Source organism: Cygnus olor, chromosome 22 (genome assembly GCF_009769625.2).
Source record: "Cygnus olor isolate bCygOlo1 chromosome 22, bCygOlo1.pri.v2, whole genome shotgun sequence".
In the NCBI taxonomy this organism is placed as follows: Eukaryota; Metazoa; Chordata; class Aves; order Anseriformes; family Anatidae; genus Cygnus; species Cygnus olor.
Genome location: NC_049190.1, coordinates 2,284,497 through 2,310,112, shown reverse-complemented (window position 1 = coordinate 2,310,112; position 25,616 = coordinate 2,284,497). Strand labels below are relative to the sequence as shown.

The window sequence follows — 25,616 nt, the reverse complement described above, 5'->3', positions numbered from 1 at the left end:
AAACTGAACCTCTGCTCTCTAGCCGACAGTGCAAAGAGCTTTGCAAACATGAACGAATTCTACTTCGCCCTTCCTTGCAAAGGGAGCATTTCCTCCATTTGACATGGCTCTCCCACTTCTGTCAGCAAAAGGATTTGTAACAAGATCTCGAGATTCAAAGACACGGGTTTAATTGCAAACCCCATCCTTCCTGGCACGCGAAATGAGCAATTTAGCAGGGTTACAAGTTCCTGAGCTCTTCTCTCCACCTGGAGGTAAAAGAACAAGCAACCTGAATTCACAGAGCCGGGATAAAACACCCCCCACATTGGACAGCCTGCACTTACTAACCAGATCTGATCTCTTCTTCCCATCACTCCACCTTTCCTGGCTCGTTTTACTTTTGAAGACACCCCGTTTAATTTAGGACTAGGTTTGACACACTACTTAGAGTGCGAAGCACCTAATTCCACGAGCAAGCCCTAGATGCCACGAGCAAAGAGGCTCTAAGGCAACCTTTCATGCCCACACTGCCCTGTTACGGGGTCATGCTGCCTTTCTGTTGGAGAAGACACCTCAAGTGCCTACAGAAAGAAGCCCTCGTGAAATTTAGGCTATTCCTAGCACGCTGGCTGGGCTCTGGGCGCTGAGCTCTGTAGGACAGACGCTGAGACAATGGTGGGCTGGGTGGGTTTATCCCCTAGACACTAAACAGCAGAGCTGCTCCCCCCCAGGAATATCAGCCAAGTCCCAGAGAATGACATAGCAACCTTTGCCATTTGTAATTTAAAATGAATAGATACTCTAAGAGTTTTTAATTACAGCATCTATACATACCTGGGTCCGCTATTATTTCTATGTGCTCACAACTGCTCATTAATCACACGTCAACAGAAAATCGCCTGAAAAATTCCACGTACTCTCTGTAAACTGTCATCAGCCAAAGGAATGCAACCACCCAAAAGCCTGCCTTAAAGGAAAACCTGCCGCAGTGTCCGTGAGTTTCTGCCTCACGCTGTACACCTGCAAGAGCTGGAGAATCCATTCCCCTGCAACCAAACCAACCTGCCCCATGGTGCCTGGGGAGCTGGAGGGAAGCAGGCGTTGGAGGCTGGTTTTCTAATTTGTGGAACTGCTCCCAGGGCTGTGGTATAGAAGCTCTCTGGAATAAAGTAGTCAAAGCAGCAGCGGTTGTGCAAGAGGAGAGCTGTGTACTCCACAGCTGCCCCAGCAACGGCTGTTTGACTTTGCCCCACAGCTGCTGCGAATGTTCCTCCTCCGGTTCCAAAAATTCAGGCTAACTGGGGCCTTAATATTCTGACAGGTTTGGGGGAAGATATTCCCCGTTTCACTACTGCAAGACCAATCCACGACAACCTGTCTTTGGGGACGGACGAGTTTCAATCCCCTCTCTCCCCTGCAAGGGAGTGAACAGTACCTGAGCAGGCTCCGTGCTCTTCCACAGTTTCCAGGACTCTCTTCAGACCTTTCCTAGAATTCATTCTCCCTGCTGTCCACACCGTGTGGTCTGGACTTCTGACTCCATCACTGGGGGTAACAATTATCAAACTGTGATTTTGAATAAACTTCTCACAATAGCTATAAGTGGAAAGAAAGGAAAAGCAGAGGCCAGCTAACTGAAACTGGTATGAATGGAGCAAATGTCCACCACCAAGAGAGCCTAATCCAGCAGGTGAACACCTTTGCCTTGAATTCCTTCTTTCCCAGGACTGAGGCAGGGCCACCCCAGGACTGGAAGCCCCGAATTAAGGCACAGCCATCCCGAGCTCACGCTCTGAGGCCACAGACTGCAGCTGGGGACCGATAACAAGGCTGGCCAAAGGACAAGGAGCCCCTGGTGGTTGGCAGAAACCTGGGGGCTCCACACACACGGGAGGCAATGGTGTGTGTTTATACTTAAAGCCAGTATCACAGGAGGAAAGTCGCGTTATAAGCTCTAGACCTGAGCTCGCTCGCTGCCTTTAATCACAAGCCAGGGACCTGTACCTAGCCAACTCCACAGACATGCAGGCCAGCAAGAGACGGTTTGGAGAACAGCCCAGGGCAGAGGCTTCCCCTCTCCCTAAAGCTCTTTCCATTCTTGTCTACCTGGACTCTAAACCGAGAGAACCAGCGCAAATTGCCTTTCAACCCAGTGCGGGGCTGACACATGAGAGCTTTAAATGTTCTCCCTCGAGCCAACCGCCCCCCTGGTTATAAATCCCAGGAGGGACAAGCCCTTGGAAGCAGGCTCACTCGGTCAGGAGCTGCAAAGCGCGAGGGACCAGCGAGGGGTATGGTTTTGGCTTCAGCTCCGAGGGCATAAAGATAGATTTCACTTGGCTACGTTGCAGAACGCAATTAAGGACCGTGCTGCCTTCCCCTGCTAGCAGAGGAGAAAAGTTTCTTAATGGAGCCAAATTCTTTGGCAAAGTAATTTGCCCAGTGAAGATCTTCGGGCTTCTTGTTAGCGAACCAGAAAGGCAACAGCAAGTGTACTGAGAGATAGGGCAGCAAGTGTCATTCTTCTCTTAAAAAAATGCTTGATATTATAGGGAATTGTAATAATGAAGAAATTGAAATAATTGAAAATAAAGAGAGAGGCCAAGGACTTGCAGTGGCAAAGCTCCAGCTTATGTTACACGCAAGCCGTATCCAAGCGATGCACACACACAAAATCAATGAGGGCTGGGCTTTGGGCAAGGTTTTCTACCAGAATTCCCCAAAAGCCTTTGCTAGAGAGCATCCTCGACGCCTTTATGCTGCAGGTAAGTAACGCAAGCGTGGATTGTCACCACCAGGGCCCACCTGAGCACGGCCGCAGCACACATGCAGAGGACAGAGCAATGCAGCCAGAAGTGCCCCTGTTGTACACGTGCCGAGCTGGCCGGTCCTGATCCGCCCTGACCCCTCGGTCTCAGCAAACTGTGCCCTGGGGTGCGAGCCGTTCGCACTCCAGCACCGCTGGCACCGAAGGCCAGAGGCGACCGGGCTGCCGGGTGCCCCTGACACCGCCTGAGCCCACGTTTTCACCAGATGCCGTCTCACTTTTTCTTGTACATCCACCTACTGTTGTAGGGTGCTTCCCTGGAGGCGCGGGGGAACACCAGGGCTGCAGGCGTAGGGCGCAGGCAGGGAGACGGAAAGGCAGACAGGAGCCTGGGGAGGTGAGAATGGTCCCAGGAGGCCGGGATGCCCCTATCCTGGGAACACGGGGTGCAAATAAACTCACGAGAGACGCGAGGAGTCTCCTCATGAATTTTAGTGGAACCAAGACTTCACCTTAGGACTGAATAAATGCTCCCGTGGCTTTCTCTTCCCAAACTCCAGCGTTTCTTGAAACAGATGGGCTGAAACACGCTCCATACACGACAGAAAGTGACAACATGACCTGGCAGCCACTGGGAGCTCCCCCAGCCTCGCCTCCCACGAACGCCCACGTGTCACTGCTACACGAACGGGCTGCCAACGTGGGAGACTTTGGGGCAATATTCCAGCAAGACAGGAGAAACAAACAGCAAAACAAGAGAGCAACGGCGTTTTAACAGCTTGTGTGGAAGAACAAATATTGACTGGTTGACTGGGAGAAGTCGGCGCATCCTCCCTGTTGCTGGAGGCGGATCTGGCACAGAGGAGGTGCCCTCACAAGCCAGCACGCACAGCTGAACACTGCAAGGACATTTGTAACACAGGTCTTTGGAAGGTGCTGCTGGACGTCCGAGCTGCCCAAGGGCTCTGCTCATGAACAAAAGCGTCCCAAAGGCTGTCTGCAGCCTCTAAAGGGTAAGCTCAAACATTCAGGCGATTCACCAGGGAAAAGAGGGCTGGGTTCTTTGCACATCTTGCTGCCCCGGCCAACAAGGGTGGATGCGGAATTAGAGCAGATGGCCAGAAGCTGCAAGTGCCCCAGCTGGGCTGGAAACTGAACCCAGCTCCTCTGGCGAGACGCTGGCCCGTGGTCTGCCCTCCTCTGCAAGGACTTCGTTCAAGAGGTTCAACCACTCTGTTTTTGCCTGCATCAGCTTCCCATGGCGATAGTTACTGCCCGAGCACCACCACCATCGCAGCCAGCTGATGGAGAACTGCCCAAAGCTATTTGGGGCATGAAGACCAAACGCAAACGCACGTCAACGATTTTCACCAGCCCACTGCTAGGTACAAAGTCCACAGAAATGCATCTGCGAACTCACCAGCAAGCTACACTGAAATGCACAGCCTTTTACTGGTGCAACTGGAGCGCCCTACGTGGTGACTGTCAGAGAAACAGAGTGAAAAGGCGGCTTTTGGGGGTCGCGACACAGCTCTAGTGCCATCCGACTCTCACAGACATCACAGCCGCTCTCACACCGAAAGCTCAGACACACACACGCTGCTGTTCCCGTAAATCATTCATGCGGCAGGCATGTCAGACCACCGCTGACATGCAGGAGGCAGCCCTATTAACGCCCAACCTGTTGGCACGCACCTTGTCTTCTTTTCTTTGCCTGTGTTTAGAAGAAAATACCTCCCGGCCCAAGTACTATGAAATATAGGCTGTGGACAAAATCCCAGGGAGTTTTTATGATGTCAAAAAAAAAAAAGAAAAAAGAAATGAAAAGTCCTCCAGTTAGCAGCTCTGCCTTGTTCTCCCCATTCTCACACAATGTAGAAATCAGATTACACACACCCCTGCCTAAGGTACCCCGATAAATGGCCCCGAAAGTGGACGAGAACTTTATTTCTTCCTGCCCAGTGGCTCCCACCTCCAGGCCTGCTCCTTTGGGAAAGACCAGGACAGCTTTGGATTCTGCACCAGCCCCGTACGGGGATAACTGCTTGTCTGGGACCGCCAGAAAGAATGCGTTCGTCAGCAAATTCTGCAAGACAAAGGACAGGGAGCCTAATTGAAAGGAAGCAATTAATCATTCATTTTCCTTACCGACACGGATTGTCTGTCAATACGCGTAAACTCTCTAGGGAAAATGTGATCCAGAAATAATCCCAATTAGGCAGGACAGTTTTCTGGGTTGCTGTAGGAATGGAGAGCCCCGCTTTGCCAGAAGGCCCTGGGTCTGCTTCGCATCCCTTGTGCAAGGAAGCAAAGGGATGATCGGCAGTCCCCGAGCAGGGGAGAAGGAAAGCTCTCGGCACGGCGGGGCAGCATCGAGAATTTCCTCACTCCCTGCCCGTTCAGCACCTCCATCTCCCACCCCGCCTGGTTTTACTATCGGCAGCGTGTAGGTTTAAACGTCTGTAAGAAGTCTGGAAAGCACACCACGCGCTCCACGGGGGGCTCTCCCCCAGCCGGGCAGCGCTCCAACCCGCCCAGGAATTCGCCATGCGCTCACACACGTGCTCAAAACTTCTCCACCGACGGCAGATTTCGGTGCCGAAGCACTGACCCTAGGGAGATGAGCCCAAGGATGCGGAGGGAAGGATCCTGCTCCAGCCACGAGCCCTCCTGCAGCCCTCGCAGGGTGACCTGAGCATCCCACCAGCAAGCTCAGCCCTGCTGCACAGCTGCCAGGCTGCAGTCCTGAAACCCAACTTCGAGCCCACTTTGGGGTACGAGCTCCTCTCAGCACAGACAGAGCCTGGGAGGCTGGGACAGGGAGGAGGACGAGCTCAGGTAGGAAGGAACAACAACAGCAGGGGCAGGCAGACTCTGGAGAAGCAAAGATCCCCTTTTTCTTGCCAGCTTCCCTAGCGAAGAGCCGGAGAGAAAATAATGGATATTTATAAGCAAACCTGTCTCTAAGGCAGCAGTTTCCAAAGTCTAATAATAGGGTTTGGACTTGTTTATCGTGTGATTCAGACAGCGTTGCATAAAGCTGCTGGAAAGCTCCTGCCTGTCCCCAGAGCGTGTTCCTGGGAAGCCGGGAGGCAGACGAGGGCCCGAGCCCGGCCGCGTGGGTCCAAGGCAGCGGGGCACCGCCAGGGTCTGCCCGCAGCGCTGCGCTCAGGGGCAGGGTGGGCCGTGGAAAACAAGCAGGAAAGTCTCCACCCAGGGAAAGCCAACCACCCAGCCCGCCCTGAAGCAAGGCAAGAAGCCGAGGGCTCGATGGCCGTACCTGAGGCTTCCACCTTTGGTTTCTCACGTGCAGCAGCACGGAGCAGAGCCCAGGAGCCCTCGGCGCAAGGGGCTGCGAAACGCAGGCAAGGATCGTACCTGCCTGAAAGGCTGCCGGCAGGGGAAGGAACGCCAGAGAAGTGCAAACCACCCGCCCCGAAGTCAAGGTGAAAACCCAAGCCTCTGTTTGCCACTGCTGCGTCCTGACCGAGGGACTGGGCGCAACCCGAACCTGGCGGTGCGGGCAGGTGCTTACGAACCCAGCACAAACCCCACCGCCAGTGGCCCTGCTGTTCCTTGCTGACTCCGACAGAATGCGTTCAAAGCGCAGCTTCCCCGGCCAAGTCGGAAGGGAGGATTAAAAAACAGGAAGGGCCAAAACAGCCTCCTCTTTGTACGAGGGAGAAACCGGGCTGGGCTCGACGGCACAGGGCAGCACCTGGACAGCATGTTCCTTCCGAGGCAGAGGAATTGCAGCCATCGGGTCCCCACCCTGTTCCTCCCCAGCCAGCCCTTCCAACCAGCCCATTTCAACAGCGGCCTGAAGAAACCTCCCGGAGGACAATTCTCTGCCTGCTCCAGGCAGGACAAGTGCTCCAGCAATGCCACTGGGGTCTATCAGAAGCCAGAGGAGGACAGAGCAGCCTTCTCTGTGCCGCACGGAGCATGGAGAAGGTCGCCCTGTTGCAGCAAGAGTCGTCTGAAGCCTGTTTTGTGAATCGTGTTTAAACACTTACCCAGAAATTCACCTTCCAAGCAGGATTCTTGGAGTTACGGGACAAGTGAGGCCCCTGCTGCCCAGTCAGACATCCAGCCACATGCACACATCTGGAGGAGGACCAGGATGTTTCCTCCACCTCTGCCTCTTCGCTGATCCCACAACCCGAGGCACCTCCGTCCTGCCCCGCTTGCAGCGCTCCAGTCGCGCACAGCAGTTGTCCTCTGGACAAGGAACTGGGCAGGGAGGCAGCAGGAGGACAGCACCGATCCCGAGTCCTGCTAGGTTCGGATGCTCTCCCACCCTGCACATCCACCCTGACCTTTTTAGCAGCTTAGCAGACACAGCTGGAGGTTGCAGAGCAGACAGATGGGGCCTCATTAGTACCTCTCCAGGCAGGCGGACAGAGACGTGCATTTATTCACAGGGACGTGCTGAATCTCAGCAGGGCTGGGAGGATACTCAGGTTCTGACAGATGCTGGAGGAGACAGAAATTCACAGTTCTTTCCTCCAGCAGTGCCTGCAAGCGAGGGGCTCAGAAACGCAGGATGCCATTAGCAGGGCCTCCTTCCACCACCACCTGGAGCCCTTCGTACAGCAACAGAACAAATGCACAACCTACAACTCGATACCTTCTGTTGGATGTGAGGCAGGCTCAAATACCAAGCCAGTCCTTGCTTCTGAGCTTAGTCCGGGTAGCAAGGAAAGAGCTTTCACCAGCTGGGCCTCAACGAAGGAACTGTCCAAGCCTCGGGTTCACTAGAGACAAGGCAAGGAAATAAGGGGCAAGGAGGGCAATTAGCATTTGAAGCTGATTGTCATTGTTGCAGGCACCAAATTTTGGCCCAGCCCCTTCAATATCCCTCGGAGGGGACACAACCTGCTTTGGAACCAAGTCCCCCAGCCCTGCCTTACAGAAACGTCCCGCGTGCTGGCAGTGCCGTGCAGCCTTTGCCCCTACTTCTTCGCCCAGACACTCAGCTCCACAGCTCTGAGAGCGCGATACTTCAAATCATTTTCCTATGGAAAGAAGACAGAAAGCTTTGAACGGGAAAAAAACCCTCCGCCTAGGAAAGCTTAAGCATCACCTCTGTGGAGATGCATTGTCCTTTTGGTTTTCCTTTCAAAAAACCAGTAGATTTGCTTTGAACCAGCTCAGAAACATGTTCAGGTGCAGGAGTGCCCTCTTCTGATGTGGCAGGGCCCTAGGTGGAGACGAGCAGCTTCCACACCTGCCTGCCCTTGGAGCAGTTTGCAGCTGAACCCTCAGATCAGGTGTAAAAAAGCAGGAGCAAAACTGAAACGGGCCTTAAATCCTGCTGCAGGAGACAGGCAGGGAAAAAAAAATAGCTGTGTGGCGAATCGTGACTTCCCTTGGCCTGTTTCTGAGCGTCAGCCTGCCTTAAAAGCTGCTGCCTTCCTCAGGGACTCCCCAGCCCAGTCTCCGCGCAGCAGGGACGGGGGGAGCTCAGAAGCGATGAAATTTGCTGCACGTGTCCAACCTGCTCTGCTCTCAGCCTGTTCAAAACGGGAGAAACGCTGCCAGGAAGGAGGTTAGGAGCGGTGTAACCCCTGCACATCCTCTGACTCAGTGCGAGTGCCTCGCCTCACCTCTCAGCTCCGCGCACCCGATCCGGCCACGGTCTCGCCCCCAAGGCTGTGCCCGTCTGTGGTGCCACCAGGAAAAGAGCTCCTGTCGTGTCAGACACCGGCAGCACTGCAGAAATCCACCTCGACTTTGCTTTGCCACCACAAAAAGCCCTTTGTCCAAACACAGAAAGAGACAAAGGTGGGAAAAATCAAACCAGGACTGCCTGCACAACGCAGATGTGCCACCCAGCAGGTCCGGCCGCAGCTCCCCTCCCTGCCCGAGGCAGCTGGAGGCAGGGAATCCAGCCGGGGCAGGCCAGCAACGCGTGGTTTGACCCTTTACCCACGAGGTTGCAAACCACAAGATTTCATTCTTTTAATAGAGATCATAAATCAGCTGTCCCAAACCTGACTCCTCACAGTGAGATCATAAATTTGCCTTAATGGGGGTCAAAGACAAATTAAAAATTGAAGCCCCTCCCCACTAGCTTGCTAACAAAACCAGGAAAGCGAAGTATAAAACACCTTTAAAATTTATTTTGAGGGGTGGGAGGGGGCTGCAGCTCCACCTTTTGGCACAAAGTGCTTTGCTTTTTTCACTTTTTTTTTTTTGCTTTTTTCACTTTTTTTTTTTGCTTTTGCTTTTTTCATTCAGAAAGCAAGAAATTTAATCCAGCTACAGCAGCCTGGGAGGCGATTCTTGCAGTCTGTCCCCCTCAGATGCGGGGAGCCTCAGCATTTCCCACCAGAAATCTCACCTCCGGCTCAGTGTTTTCACGTTAAACACGAGCTCCTGGGCTACAGCAACATGGAACAGCCACACAAAGCCACGAGAGAGAGGTGCAACTGCTTTTTAACCACATTTGTTTCTTTATTGGATTTAAGGTCAGAGATGAGCAAGGAGAGAGGCAACAAACAGGGCAAAGGTTTTGGTTTTGATTCACCACTGGAGGAGCCCTGTTCCACACATGTAAACTGTTATGAGGGGTAGAGGCGGCTGGAGGGAGGTGAGGGAATCCTGTGAACACAGACACCACAATGTTGACCTGCGATGTGACTCCGGCCTCCCAGACCAACTCTCCCAAGACACCAGTTGCTTGGCAGAAATCCTTGAAGCTCCACGTTTGACTCTTACGAGGGGCGATACTAAGCAGAGGTAAATCCTCCCTCTGAGAAGGGCCAAGATTTGCACGTCACAAACGTTCCCTAAGCCTTCAAAGGTTGGAATCAGATGTCACAAATGGTTCCCTAAGCCATCGAAGGTTAAATTCAGAGTCTCAGCTTCGAATTGTTCCTCCATACCGTGAGGGTGCAAGGGGAGAGAACTGCGTTCTCCATGCTGTAATCACTCAGACAACACAGTGCAGCGTGCTCTTACCGTGTTTGGCACCGTAAAAGCCGTTTCCAACAGAGAACATCATTGAAAGCCTTTCCCCTAATGAAACGCAGAGGATTCAGAGTACCTCTCCCTGCATTTCCAAATTTCTCTTACAATTCTGCTTTCCTTCCCATCCAGCTCCCCCTCCCCTGTCGCAGCAGCAGCGGTAGATCCCAGCCCCGCGGGTACAGCCCTGCGTTCCCTCCTGCTCAGACGTCAGCCCGCAGAAGAACCCCGGAGCTGCCCAGCGCCGCGTCCTGCAGCCGGCCTGACGCCTTCCTCGGGGGCACGCGCCCTGCTGATTGCACACCAACCCCTCTGCTTCCCGACCCACCTGCTCTGGCTCTTTGTCACCGCACACGCAGCCCAGTAATCACTCTCACAGCGAGGTACGGAGCTTGCGTAGCCGTTTGCAAAGGGAGCTTCCTCTCTGCTCCATCTCATCCCTTCCCATGCCTGCACAGTTCCAAGGATGTGGGTGAAAACGACTCCATTCAGCTTGTTACACTGCATGTTTTTAAAATGGAGATGTAATTACATACAATCTGAAGCATAGTGGACCAATGGAACAAACACGCGCACTACTTGGTAGCTTTAGGAAACAGGATTGCAAAAAATAAAACCCAACTTTCTTCTCTTCTCTGCCTGTTCCCAGAAATTTTAAGATGCTGTACTGTAGAACTGAAAGCATGTTAGAGGTATCTTTAAAAAAATGATAAATAACAAACAAACACACTGTGTTTCATATTGTCAAATGTAACAAAAACACCCCAGTCCCATTAAAACAGAAAATTAGCTCAATTCACGAGTTTGTGCTGGCTTTTTTCCCCAAAAGCACAAGTTTTTTCTTGAAAAGATCCCCTGGACAGAGCAACTTCAGGCTGTTTCTCCACAGCACAGACTACTTCATTCCTCAAGTTTCAGTGCATTTCACAGTTAAGTGTCTTTCAAGTGTTTTCTTCCTTCCTTTTTGTTCCAAAAATATTAACAATAAAAATAAGATCTGCTGTCTGAAAAAAATCCCTAGGAGAAAGCGAGCAGAACAGCACTTAAACAGCCACGGACCAGAGAGACAGAGGGAGCAGAACCGGATTTTCCCAATGCCAGATTGCAACCCGGAGCAGAACCTCATCCTGTCATTCCTTTTTATTTTCCATTTTTCTCTTCTCTGGTGTAACAGATAATAACACAGGGAGCAGCACAGCTAATACGCTCGTAGGTGGCTGCTGGATTTTCAGACTGGTTCTAAACCGTTCTGTGTAGGCAGAGCAGAGACCTGACACTGAGAACTGAAAGCAGATGATGTACCCTCCTTACAGCTGGAAGCCTGCAGAGCAAAATCACTTCGTGGGAAATCTTTATTAGTGAATCTTACAAGCGCAATCTTTCAGAAAAGGAACTGAAGAATGCTTAGGTAGCTGTCCAAGAGTGTCAGCACATGCTTTTGGTTTTGTTACCCAGGTGTGCTCCTAGCCTCCCATTTTTTTCCTCGTTTGCTTCGACCTCCGGGATTTCAGGATAGTGTAGTTTGCATACCGTGTGTACCCTTCCGAGAGGAGAGGAATGTAGAATGCGCGCAGCAGCTTTGAGGACCTGAAACCAGAAAGGAAAAAAGAAATCATCCTTAAAGTGCTCATCAGCCAACACGTTCAAACCGATACAAAAGAGGCTTTGCAGAAGATCTGGCTTGGTGACTCAGTGATGCAAGGGACGTCAAGGGTACAAGCATACAGAGCCCAGTCCCGTTTTCTTCTTGTTGGGGGGGACCAAAGCTGGTTTGTGACAGAATCACCAGCGGGAATCACCTCCGTTCTTCAGCCTGCCCGCTATCCACTCCAGTGGGATCAAGGAGGAGGGAGGTGGGGAAGGTGTTGTAATTATCAAAGAGCAGACAGTGCAGCCCCGTGGGCCTTTGGTATCCTACAGATAGGCAGGCTCCCATTCCTCAGGGCACGTCACAAAGTTGAACGACAGCTGCATTTACCTCCTGGCATCTCTTTTCTATCCAACCCTGCTGGTCACCTACTCCTCCGCTCGAGCCTGAAGGGCAGGCAGCCACTGACGGGTACTGGGACGCTGGAGTTTTGCTCTTGTGCTGACCTTCTGCTGAGGGTATTGAATTAATGGGGACGGACTGCCTTAAAGCCTACGAGGCATTTTGCTGCCAGCCTTCGCTCCGCGCCCTGCTTGTGCTGGGAGCTGGCATCTCGCAGCACTTTGCAACAACGGGGCCAATGGGGTACTCAAGCAGGTGGGCTTAATGGCTGTATCAAATTAGGACCTTTTGTTTGATTGGGAATTGCCGGAGCTGTGCTAGGTGAGTACATTTTAAATGCACGCATTCTTTTACTGAGCAAAGTACTAGTAAAAGCCAGGCTTAAATGTGAAGCGCAAAAGCAATCCGATTTCCTCCATCAGCAACACCAAACCCTGCAAGATTTAAACTTTTGAGCAACGTCTTGAAATCATGGCTGGACAGAGTCTTCCTTCCTCGGCATTCAAGCTTATCTCCTTATCTCCTTGAGGTCAACTTGTTGGTATGTCTGCTAAGGCTCGATAGGTCACGTCTAACTCCATCTACATAAAGCTTGCAAAAGCAGCAGCAGCAGCACTCAGATCTGATTTGCAGCACGCCAAGTGGTCAGGGATGGGATGCAGACCCAGACTCGCCGGTCACTGTAATTCTCACAGCTTTGCTGGTCACACAGCCAAGGCTCTGGACTCGCAATTCAAGTCAATCTTTCAGAAGAAAGATGAATTGTGTTTTTTTCTGCTTATTGTGAGGCAGCACTGGATTTCTGTCAAAAATGCAGTCTAAAAAACAATGGCAGGAACTGCCCCTGTGAACTACATCTCCCAGGAGGCTCCCAGGGTCCTAGGACATCCTTACTGTAAGGCATCTGAGAACACGCAGCTCCTGATCTCCTGTTAAAAAACCATCCAGAAGCCTGGCACTATCTCCTTGCACTGGCACAGCACCACCTAGTACCAGGGTCCTGTTACATGAGGTGCCATACAAGCACCAGGCACTATTCCGTTGAAGCGTTCCTTCTCTAGACAAAGCGACAGAGGGAGCAGCGTCTGTCCCATGCTGGAGAGGGGAAACGGAGGCAGAAAGTACTGTCTACCTGCAGAGAGGCCCAGGAACTCTGAATTCCCAAAATTCCCAAGTCCCACCTCTACCTGTAAGAGTCTGCCTCCTTTCACCATCCAGGATCCTCTGGAAGCCTGGTTTTGCCAAACCCTCAGCTGGTACTTTGGGATATAGGATAGTGATTGCTTCACTTTGTGAGGGGTCTAAATACCGTCACTGAGCTTTTTGTTCTTCACATTGGAATGCACCCAGCAAAGTTCCAAAATAAAAGGATTACTACATATGGGAGCTCTCTGCATTCCTGAGGTGCTAGAATTGAGAACATGTTCAAAACAATCTCTCAGTGGTAAATAACTAGGCAGAAGATGGTAATTTCAGTGCATTCTGAACAAGGAACATTTTTTGCAGCTGTCGTTTCCTCATGCCTGGAAATTGGAGGTCAGCCCTCCCTCCAGTCGCTAAAAGCAAAGACGTCCCTTTGAAAATGAGCGCTTGCATTTCTTGCTCCAGCTCTTGTGGCTCACGACCATCATTGCCGGACTTGTTCTGGCATCTCCTCCTCTGAGCCTGACAACCCTCCACTGCTGCTCTCTGTGAATGGGGGGGTTTCGCTTCAATTCCCTTAGCAAAGAAAAAGAGGCAACCAGGTGCGTGATGCTTGGGATGCTGTTTGTAACAGGGAAAATGAAAAATAAGGAAGAAAATCAGCTTGCTGCTACCTTACAAGGAAGGGGGAAAAAAACTAGCACGATTTCTCGGAGCTCAGAGTTTGTGCTTGGGCTAAAATTCAGTAACTGTGAACAGGCTCCCCAGGGAAGTCGTCACTGCACCAAGCCTGTCGGAGTTTAAGAAGCGTTTGGCCTGTGCACTCAGTCACACGGTCGGAATTTTTGGGTAGACCTGTGTGGTGCCAGGAGCTGGACTCGATGATCCTTATGGGTCCCTTCCAACTCGGGATGTTCTATGGTAGCCCCAACATACCTGCCCCGCAGTGCTAAGCTCAGCCTTGGTGTTCGTTAAGCAGCAACTTCGTCACCAAAAAGAGACTCGGGACACAAGCACGAGGCCGGGCTCTCTGCTGCTGGGACCTACAGAGTCGCCGAGCCCTGGCAGCCTTGCTTCCAGCGAGAGGGTCCCGGGCAGCGGAGGCACCAGCACTCACGAAGCCATGAGACAGCTTTCAAGTCAGGCAGGGAACCTTTACCTCCCGTCACCTCCCTTCATCAGGCTCAGCAACCTTAGCCAGCAGATGGCACATGGAAGGGGCTGGGATGACAGACGCCGGTGAATATATATAATATTCCATTTGCATTTGCTTCTAAATTTGTCCCCCAGAGACCGTGAGCCTGGAGCCTTAATCAGCACCGAGCTCACGGCAACACGTTGGTAGCAAGATGAAGTCCGTGATCGCTCCAAGGTGCGCTCACTCCTGGAACACTGCTGCAAGGCTCTCCCAGGGCGGGCTCCAGCCCAGAGCCAGGCAGCGGGCAAATTCCCCCCAGTTCCGGCTGAAACATGGCAGGATTGGGTTTTTTTTTGTTTGTTTGTTTCTAGGGAAACAGCTGCCGCATCACCCAGAGCAGTCTCCAGGTAGGACAGAGGTGCACAGCACGCAGTGGGCCCGGCGGAACCGGAACCACGGAGGTATTTAGTGCTGAGCAGGTTTCTGTGAGCTGCCTGCTGGACTTCAGGCAAACCTACCTCGACAGTTCTGCTCTGACACCAGGGGATGCTCGTCTGGAAAGGATGCAAGGACTGGGTGAAGGTGATCGTGTCACCCCTCCCAAACTCAAAGGCTGATGAGGAATGGAAGCAGTTTTAAACATGTAATGGTGCTGGGGCTTCTTCCCAACTGCAGAGGAAGAACGTCTCATACCCTGAGCTTCTCACCCCAAATAATTTAGGAAGAAACTTGACAAGGAAGAAGAGAAGGGAATGGCAGAAAGAATAGGCAGGAGAAAGTTGAACCCGTGCCACAAAGGCATGCCCTAGTGCCTTCTGGCTATGGGCATACGCAGGAAGTTCATGATCAAAGCTCTCTGAGAACCCATTAACATTTGTACTTCCTCTAGGTGGTAAATTTTGTACCAATTGTGCACCTAACAAGCGACCTAGCTGCTTAGAAAACAAAAGCAGGGAAGCCATTTCATGTAACGAGGGGGAAAGCACCGTTAAAGGGAATGAGACAGTCTCCTATCAAACCAGGGTAACGACATTCTAGCACAAGGTGACTGAATCATTAATCTTGCGCTGAGAATTTACTTTTCTTTTTTTTTTTTTTTTTATGATGGAAAACCCAAGGGTGAGAACACAAGAGTTTGGAGCAAGCAGACGGCTCAGCCTAAAGAGCTGGAAAATATGTGCTCCTCAGCAGGGAGCTGTAATATATTTCCCCTTTTCTGTGCCAGATTTGGAGTGCTCAGCCAATATAGAATTAAATGGACCTGGACAAAGCAGCTTCCTGAGGAGCATAATTAGCTGGTGGCTTGGAGGGCTCTCTAATTCAATTAGCAGCACCATTTATCAGAGCCAGCTGAGATTTACATTTGCACTTGCTGACGTCAATGTGAGACTCGCAGCGAGTCCCAGAAGCCTCCAGTTCAGCAGGAGTGAATTGAGCTGCTAGGGTCATTTATTTTCAAAGAACAAGGGCTATAGGGTTTGGGGTTGATTTTTTTGTTTGTTTTGTTTAAACGCTCCTTGCTCCGCAGCCGCTGAGCTGCAGACCTGAAATCTACTCTCGCTGCTCCCCCCCCCCAGCTCGGTTCAAAGCGACACTTCTCTTCTCTCCTCCCTTTTATTAAAAAAAGCTGCGTTTTCATAGCGCTTTTACACTTACTTCATAGGTAGCAGGGGGCACTTCCAAATCATTGTGTGGAAGCAGGTGCCGGATTTAAGACACGCGTCATTCCGCTGAGCTGGCGCGGGAGGAGGCAGGGGGTAGGCACATGCTCAGAAACGCGAGCAGCCGGGATCCTCACAGGCAGCTCCTGAGCCATCTTCACTCACTCGCTCTACCCCCGGAGCTGTGCGGCAGGCCCTGTGAAGAGCTCTCCCCACAGCCCCACCAGCTCGGGGATCCTTTCGGCTCACCAGTTTCCGGCACCTAACCCGTGGTTACGACCGCGTTACTGCTGCTCTCCTTCAGCCAAGCTACCCAGACCGATCGATTCCTCAAGTCTACGAGGCAGCACTACTTCGATGCGCTACCCCAACAAGAACACCAAAGGGGTTTTGCTGGGATTTCCATACCTTCCCTGCCATCAGGCTTACTAGTAACTTTCTGGATTATGGAAGTACTTGTTGCAGCCCTGACACAGCCTCAGGGTTATCACTGATGCCCTCAGAGAGCCCTCCAGTTGGACAGAGTGGCAACTCTCAGCCTCTTCCCTCTGAGCTCTGCAGTGCCTGGTACTCCGCAGACCGAGCTAAGGACAGCAGCAAGCAGAGGAAGGGCTGAGCCGCAGCAAGGGGAACAGCTGCAGCCCCAAAGAGGTACCAGGAGCACTTGCCGTACCGAGGAAGATTTCCAACCTCACCAAAAGCACAGCAGCTAACACCTGGCTCTGCAGGGTGAGGCAGGCCCCTGCACCTCACCCAACCGCCAGGCAGATCTGTCGTTGTCACTAGCTCATCTGCCAGCTGCCCATCTACGGCACGACTTGTACCATTTCCCCCTGCGGGAACTGCCTGAGCCCCGTTATTTTATGCAAGTTCCAATTCAATCCCATTCGGGGAAAGAAAAGCAAAGCAAACAACGCTGCCTTATTTTAGAAGCGCTGTGACGCACTCAGCGCAAGGAGCTGGGCAGACCCATTATGAACATTTGCCGTGGGAAATCTTTGCAAGAACACTGCAGCAAAATTCCAATACTGGGATGCAAAACAACGCCAAGGTATTTACCTGCCACTGCTGTTATCAAACTGAAGCTCCTCAGGCTCAGTGTCAGCTGCTGGGGCTAACAAACTTTTGGTCCAGCTGGGGAACTGCGGTACAGGGAGGGTCTGAGAGTCCTGGCCACAGTCCCAGGAGCACCAGGCTCCAGCTGAGCCCCTTACTCACACATTCACCTTAGCTTTTTTCCACAGGCCAAATTTCCAGTAGGAACTGAAAAATGTATGTCAGAAAGATTCCCAAGCTGGCAATCCAAAAGAGCCTTTCTGAAACTTCCCTCGGTCACGCTGTTAGGGATGGCTGGCAAAAGATGCCTCGACCTTGTCTATAGTACCCGATTTTAAACGGGATGCCCTTAAGCAACGCACTGCGTGAAAAGAGGGCGGGTTAGACCTTCCTGTGCTCCTTCCTTCTGCCCTTCATTGCTCCAGGAGTTATCTTGGTGAGCCGGGCACACCGCTAAGCATCTGCCCTGCCAGACAGGCCACGGGTCCTGGCTGCTTGTTCTTCCTCGGGAGGAAGAGGAAACGTGCCAGACGAGCAGGGTGACAAGGCAGGGGACACGCTGCCGGTTCTCTCGTCCCTCCGCGGCAGCGATGTCCCCGGGCGAGCCCGTGCCCTTCTCGCCCCCGCCCGCTGGAGCCGCCCCACCTGCCGACCGCTGGAGGCCTGCTGAAGGCAGAGAGCGCATGGCTGGGAGCTGAGCTGCGGGAGCCCGGGAGGTACTGGCAGCAGGGACGGAAATCAGACCCGCTGCTATGGCAACCTGGCCTCCTCCACCGCTCCCCTCTCCTCCAGCTGCGAGGTGTTGATAAGGAGCAGCACGGAGGATTTCCACGCGGCAAAAGAACAGAAAAGGAGGAGGCCGGCAGGAGGCACCAGCAGGACCTACCTGCCTCATCTCCTCTTGGAACTTGCTCTGCAAAGCCTCGTCTGTTCCAGCCACCCAGCGATGCGGCTGCAGCTTTTTTAGGAGGTCGCAGCAGCCGGAGAGATGCCCTTCGCTCCCCACCACCCCGATGACCCCTTCCTTGGTTCTGAGCTCCTGGTGACCGCTTACCCAGGGAGCACGCTGCGCCCTTTCCCCATCCCCGCTGTTCTGCTCTTTCAGCTCGTTGTTAGCACCACCAGCAGTTTCAGGATCTCTGTCTCCAGCTCCTCACACCGAGCTGCTGCTCCACGGTGAGATTCTCGTTTTGCTACGAGCCAAGCCCTTACTTGCAGTGGTGACAGCCACGTGCTGTCTCCGTTCTCGAGCAGACACGAAGGATCACACACACACATCCGCTTCCCCACACTGAGCGGGTCACCAGAGGTTGGCTGCAGGCTTGCCGAGCTGCTTAGCCAGCAGAACGCACGCAGCTTGGGGAAACCTGGGTTCCATTTAGATGGTCTAAACCCCAGAATCATACATCAAGCGATTAGAGAGATTTTTACTGCTTAGCTTGGGAACAAGTTCCCAGCCTGAGTCCAGCAGGAAGCCCTTGGACAGCATCTCTCCCTAGAAGCACAGGGCTGCAACACCCCCACCTCCGTGCTCAGACGGTTCCTGAGCAGCCAGCCAGATGTTTGTGCCTGGCAAGGTGCTGATTGGGCTGTAAACAGGGGAATTCTTTAATCCTACCCATTTTCCCTAACAAGAAGAGGAGGGAAAAGAAGAAGAAAAGAATTTTTTTCATAGAGCAGCTCACATGGAAACAGCAGTGCAGCAGCGAAGAGCGACAAGGGCTCAGTTCAGTGCTGAGCTATGCGTTTCTCTAGGGTAATTCTCTGCACTCAGGGCAGCATTGCAGGCTGGAGAAGGGTCAGGACTGAGACAGTATCAGATGCACAAGCGCCTGACAGGAAACACCCCCAGCTAAGTTAGAGATGAACAAAAAATCCTGGCGACAGCAGAAGGTTTGAAATGCCTGCGTTCCTCCTGTGGCAAGGCAGACAACTCCCAGCGAAAGCAGCAGATGCAGCGTCCTGCTGCTTCCAGAAAGACGCTGGGTTGTGTTCAGCAGGACACAGCCTCTAATGGGCTACGAAACAGATTCAGAAAGAGAGCGATGATTTATATATCGTGAGCTTTCATCAAAAGCTCAGAGGCTACGGGTGGGAGCTGAAGGAGATGTGGTGCAATAACCCAAAACGCCCCATGAGACAGACCAACTGCTTCTCTAACAAACACCAGCTAAGTACAGGAAAAATGAGCAATAGTGGAAAGGAGCCACGGAAGACGCAGGACATCCTGGAGAAACCTCCGAGGTGTACAGCCGCAGCAGAATAATTCACTTAGCTTTCATTAGGCAGGCTGGCATGGCAGCCTAGTACCTCTGAAAGCCCCTCCAGCAAATTACATTCCCATGGTTGACCCATTTGGAACTGATTCAGCGCCTCTGACCGACTTCAAAGGACTTGGAATCGGGTCCAAACAATCAAGGTTCAGCTGTTGGGCAGAGGACAGCAAGATAAACCAGCCTTGAAAGCATCAGAACACGGCTTCGAAGCAGAAGTGAACGTAGCTTCAGACACGCAGGGGGAGAGGCTCTGCGAAAGGAGCCTTCTGCGATCCTCTTGCGCAGCTGCCTCTTTTGCCTCATTAAGTGTCACCGGCCATCCCGTTCTCCCTCAAGCCCTGCTCTACCACAACAGCAGGTCTCTGGGCAAGCAGAGTTCATGGAAAACCATGCCAAGGGAACTTGTTTGCGTCGGCAAGCTGGCAACATCAGAGCAACCCCTGGGAAAAGCGTATTATCACTCCTCTGTCCGACTGCTTTCACCAGCCCCCCCTCCCTGGAGGGCCCCGTTAGGAGGAAGTCATAAAGGTCTCGCAGAGAAAACAGGAGGGCACTGAACCCTGCGTTAATTTTTGTCGGGTTGTTTGTTTTTTTTAGAGAGACTTTTCCAGTGAAGCTCTCTGTCCTGCTATGACAGCTCCATGACCCAAGCTTGAAGCGACTAAATAACATCCCTTACAGCTGAGGGTTTGTCTCTGTAGGGATGTATTAAAAACAGCCCCAGCTGGACAAACCGGATCCCACCCCGCCAGCCTGGAGGACAGGGATTTCAACCTCTGCTTCTCACAGAAATTCTCCAAACGCACGACTTACCCAGTGAGCAGCAGAACTAACGAAGAACTGCATTCTGACAGAGGGCTCTTACAGGAGTTCTCTGATGTCAAAAGACCTCGATGACTTCTCGCTCACTGAGTCTGCCTCCTGCCTGCCAGCTTTCACACATCTTGTAAGGCAGTCGCAAAGACTCTTACACCTGCCTATCGAATTTGGCTGAAACAACAGCAGATTCACAGGTCCGCTGCGAGGAGATGGCCTACACCTTATTCCTTTAAAAGGCAAAACCAAACCCACTACATCAGCAAGAAATGCATAGGGAAGACTCCTTTTGAAAATAATCCTTGCTCCTCGCCCTTCCCAGCTTGCTTAACACTCTAAAGCCACCCAGGTAATTAATGCTCTGCGTACAAGTTTGACAAAGGTTCCACTGTAACCAGCAAGCTGCCTCTACCGGAGAGGGGATTTCAAGCTGGCATTCGGCAATGTGTCTTTCCTCTACAGTTGTAAGCAAACAATTGCAAAAAACGTTAGTTGACAGATCTGCCAGCCTTTCTCACTCCTTCTCAAACATGTGAAACATACCTGGAAGCATCTAGGAACGGCTTGTAGGCAATGGTCACCCACTCTTCTTTGTTCAAGGAATACCTCGGCTCCCTCGGGGTTTCAGCTGCTGTGTCCAAGTCCACCAGGTAGTGGCATTTGGAAATGTCAACCTGCAGAAAGAGAAAGATGCTTGTTTATTTCCTGTAGGCTTCTGGTTGCCTGTGCCTATTTACACAAGCTGTTACTTATCTATGACAAGGGGTTTGTACTCCTAGCAACAGGGAAAAGGCTTTTTGCAGGATACATAGTAAAATATTTGTAATGCTTTCAAGTGAAACCCTTATGCAGGAATAAAAGCTGTCACTGCTGCCCTGATCACAGGAGGGAAGTCCTGGGCTGCCTGTGTGAGGAAGTACCACCACCACTCTCACCGAACAACTGTCAACTCACAGGGGGGAATTTGAGGGGGTAGAACCAATTCTGCCGGTATTTTGCCTTGTGGTTCTCTAAAAAGCTCTTAAAACCTTCTTACAATGCCGACTCCACAAGGTCCCCAGGCAGAAGACTTCACTATCTTTATTGTTGGAAAGCTTTCCTGATGCCTAAACTGAATTTTTTCTTTTCTTAGTTTTTGCCTGTCCCTACTTGTTTTACACCATGAACAAGGAAATGTTTTTTTGCAGTTCTTTTTACATTCTTGAGCTCTGTTATCTGGAAACGGCTCGTCTGCTCTACAGCCCTCTTTCGCTCACTCTTCCTTCTATAGTCATGTTTCCTACCCCCGGGATCATTCTTGTGGGCCTGCTCTGAAACGTCTTCCGTTAGTCACATCTATCCTGACTGCGAACCGGGAGGCAGCACGCTAACGACGTTCTATACCGAACAGCAAAACACGAGTCACACAACACGCTCCTCTGCAAACACCTTAACCCATGGCTTTCCTGGGTCGTACGCAGCCAGTGCTTTTACAATCAGATGCACGCATTTCCAGAGCATTTAGCTCAGAGCACGTATAAACCAGTAGGGGCTACCCAAAAACTGATCACGCGAGCTCCACAACCAGTTAACTCCACAACCCTCGCTGTCCTCGTCTTGTCATCTCCTGGCAGGGCTTGAGCAGAATCGTGGAAAGCCAGCAGCTCTGGCAGAGCAAGCCTGTTGCCTGGCACAAGTCGTGCTGGGCTTGGTGCACGAATAACGCGGGCCGTAGCAGCGGTGACCCTCGGTGCCTCCCGCAGGAGACGAACGTCACACTGCGCCTCTTGGACCTCGTCGGTCGGTATCAGTGCAGTCATGCCTTTATCAGCTGCCCGTGACGCAAGGAACTGCTTTGCCCTGACCGAAGTGTTTGGTAACGCTCGGTCAAGTTATGAAAACGTTGTCGAGGAAGCAACATCACAGCAACAAGCTGTGTGTGACCTCGCAGTTAAACGGGCTGTGGGCATTGTCCTCGGGAGACTCGCATTGTGCAATCTGCTCCCTCCTGCAGGGGAAGAGCGCTCTTGGATACGAGCAGGCTGCCCTACTCGTTTATTTGGGGCTATGGCCCTCCTAGCTCACAGCCCACTCTTCCTGCCCTGTTCCCCCCACCCCCTACATCTTCCCCTACAGACATACACGCGAGCTGCTGAGAGGAACACCAACTCTCAGCTACAGAGAAGAGTTGAGCTCCTATCAGGACAAATTTCCCTTTAACAACCACCAGATGTGAAAGAAGCTTCGCAAAAGGCAGCTCAACAAGAAGCTCCGTCGTCTAGAAACCTCTGCATGAAAGATCCAGAGGGCAGGACAGGTGTGTGAACAAGGCCTGATATCCTCCCTCTTGAAGACCTAGCTGTCTTCAAGTGACACCCCAAGTCGTTTTCAAGAGCAAACAAGCACTCCAGAGACTCAGGCACAGCAGCAAGGCTGAGCTTTCCCTGGCATAAGGACTTTTGGCCACTAAAAGCACGTTCCCACCAGCTCCTGCCCCTGCACTCGGCTGTTTTGCTGGCAGGAGGTTTTGTCAGCCAAGGGTCACACATTCTCACATCTGGCACTGGCTGAGTTTTCTGGCAAAAGCTTGCAGCGCCGACCTCAGGGGCACTAGAAATCGACAGGACCGATGCTTGCAACTTATGCCCTCGTTCCACTTCCACTCGGATTCATCTGGACGTCCTCTCTCAAACGTTTCTTTCTGCGAACTGAGAACACCGAAAACCCTTGGATGCTTTTTTTGGTCTGCGATCCCTCCTCGCAGCACGCCAGTACTCCCAACTGCCAAAGGGGACTGACAGCTCCCACTTCTGCCGCTGGTACATTATTAAGCGTCGAACATTAAAATGTAGTGGTGTTTTGAAATTTCTGGGAAAAGGCACCAGTGAAGTACAGTACATCCTAGTAATTACTGGTTGTGTCCTTCAGTAAACTGGATATTTCCATTTGGCAGACATTAAGGAACTCAAACACGTATGTTTAGATATTGAAAAAGACATAACCAAAGCCTTTCCTGAGGTTACGTGCAACAGAAGACAGAGCACAATTTTTGATTAATAAATAATTGCAACCTAACAATAGTCTCATTAGCTGCGCTGATGTTTCATCCCCGTGGAATGCAAAGGAGAGATGAAAGACTTAACACGGGCGTTTCGGAAAAACACCGAGTTCTCAACTGCAGTATCTCAGTTTCCAGCTGCCACCAATCCCTGCAGCCAGGGGGACAGAGATAGCAGAGTGCCAGGCGGCTCCGTGCCACCTCATCCCGGTCCCATCAGATCAGCAAACAACAAGGAAATTGGCAAGCAACTGAAAGGTACGGCCAGCCTCCTCCCAAACACCCTGCTGCTGCCAAGCCTGTGTTTGAACTCCCAACTGCACCATCAAGAAGACGGCTGCACACGTGTAACGTGCCTCCTCTCCACTCCCAGGTATAAACAAGGACACCTTTCACTGAGCAATCCGCTCATTTTCTGGAGAATTCAGGAGACTGAGCAACCTGTAAATACATTTTTTTGCTAGGCTAAGAATTTTCATCATGCATCTTAGCGTAAACTGGTTCTAAGGTTGTTTGTGTTTTGTTTTTCCCTGAAGACAGCAACAGAAATAAAGTTGTGCTCAATTATTGTCTAACAACGGGCTCCACGGTCCCAGCATCATACGGCATCACCATCAGATCCTGTCAGCAGCGCACAGAGAATTGCTCAGCTGGTTACACAAACTCTTGGGCCTTGGTTCCTTCCCCAGGGGCTCTGCACAGACCGTAGATTGCAACCTCACCTTTTCCCACGCACAGGATCATCAATGCTCAGGCTATGGGGAAGTTCTGGCAAGACCACATCACTGGCGTTTGTAGAAGGACAGCCTGCTCCAGATTCATTCCTTCTGCGAACAGTCTGAGCAACGGGCTGGCGGAAGGGGAAGACTAAGGACTCCGATAAGGTCCCGTACGATGCACATCAAAGGCCGCTGCTAGCCTCGTTATCTTAAATGCAGGCAGCTGAAATGAACCAAACATTCTCCAGGATGACCACGTCTTATTTTGTCTTATTCCCTCAAACTCTTCCTTTCAGGATCCCACATTTCTGTTCACTCCGCAAACTTCCTTAGACGTGCTTGCATTCACTCTTCTGAAGCAACTTTGGGGTTTATTATTACAATTTAAAGGCTGAAAACAATTTAATTAAGTGGATACCAGATGGCTCCGTGGCATCACAACTGAGCAGCAGATGAAGTTACACCATGGGAAACTTACACCAAGGAAAATATTGAATCCACTTCTTGCACTGTATCAGAACATTCCAGGCCCTGAGAGAGGTTCTGGCTCATTAGCAAAGGCTCCCAAACCACTAACCAAGTTTTTCCTGTAAGTTATGTAGAATCTCTTGGAGAAAAAAGTAGCTGCCTCCAGCACTAAGATTAATCTCACTTCTTCCGTTCTACATTCTCCCCTTAAAAGGGCCGGCACCTCCGATGCTTAGGAATTATCTGACAGGTGAAAGATTTCCTTTCTACCACTGCGAGAGGAATACAGTACAGGACGGGACGACATAATACAGAGATGGAGCTAAGGGAACAGCCTTGTGCTGTACTTGTGCAGCTGCATGTCTGTCACTGGTGTCTGGGTAGGAGTTAGCTGGGCACAATGAGCAAAGACAGGAGCTTGACCGGTTTACCGTGGAAAGTTAAACTGTTTTGAGCACAAAGATGTTCTACTGAAAACGCTCAAATAAAAAAATAGGCAACCAAGCTTCAGGTGGTTCCTGCAGCTCAAAACAGAGGCCAAAGGAATTGGAAAAGAAGCAAAATTAAAGTGGTTAAACCTAAATCTACTGTCCCTGCTTGGATGCCTTTGTAAGAAATAAAACTCCTCCTTAGCAGTTTGAGAGACAGATCCATCTCCCCGGTAGCACAAGTACAAGCTTAGTGCTGTTCAACATGATTCAGGAAGGAAGAATTGCAAGAACAAGGCGGCCAAATGACTCCCCCCCCACCCCCCGTGTCCCACAGCAACAGAAAGACTCCGATTTACTCCAGTTTTCAAGCAGGGCAGTAATAGATGCTTACAGCTGCAACACCGAGACCAGCCTCATTTCTGCAAACACTCATCGGTTTTAAGCTGTCCATGGCTCTGACGATTCTTTTGAACCATTTTCTCCCCTTTAAGGGGCCAGCAGACTCACGCTGTTTGTATTTGTTTGCTATGACGGTCCTTTCCAGCGCCTACTCACTTTTTTTTCCTTAATGTGGGTATGCCTGCAGTCCTTAAAAGCTCCTTTAAACTTGAGGAAAGATCTTGTTTTCCTGGTACTAACAGCTCAGAAGCAAAAGTTTTAAAACTCTGTTTAAAATTCACATGAAGCAGCCAATTTCTAAACATGTCCCGGGCCCTTTCGCTTGCATGAGAAGTAACAAAATTGTCGGGTGACATTAAGGAGCAGCCATGAAACAAAAGTGCGTTTTGTTCTATTAGTCACAGGCTCTGCGCCAGCCAGCTGTCTGTGCTAAAAATACGCCACATTTGAAGATTTCGTAAATGAAACGCACTGCGGCAGACAGCGGCTCTCAGGTGGGAACACGCCTCCTTCCCACTTCCAATAACTACATAACGGCGCTCCAAGGAAGAGAGCTTTCACTCAGCACGCTGATCTCGGCTTTTACCCACACAGTTGGCTCCTGTCTTGGAGTGCTGCCTTCCAGCCACTGCTCTGAGGAGATCACAAGCGCTCGTACAATGCTTAACAGGCCAAAAATACGAAAAACTTAATAAAAAAAAAGTGCACGTCCATTGTCTTCAGCCAGGATCCACCCTCTCAGGTAAAGCAGAGACCTGATG

At 51.4% G+C, this 25,616-nt stretch overlaps 1 protein-coding gene across 1 annotated transcript in view; it reads right to left on the bottom strand.

Moving 5' to 3' along the window:
• Window positions 1-10,870: 10,870 nt before the first annotated feature.
• Window positions 10,871-25,616, bottom strand: part of ALG9 (ALG9 alpha-1,2-mannosyltransferase) — a 30,483-nt gene continuing 15,737 nt past the window's right edge. Inside the window, exons 14-15 of the mRNA XM_040534569.1 lie at window positions 20,345-20,475; window positions 10,871-11,308 (exon numbers count right to left, since the gene is read on the bottom strand). Coding sequence (XP_040390503.1) covers window positions 11,185-11,308; window positions 20,345-20,475 — 255 coding nt within the window. The 3' untranslated portion in view covers window positions 10,871-11,184. The remainder of the gene's footprint in view (window positions 11,309-20,344; window positions 20,476-25,616) is intronic.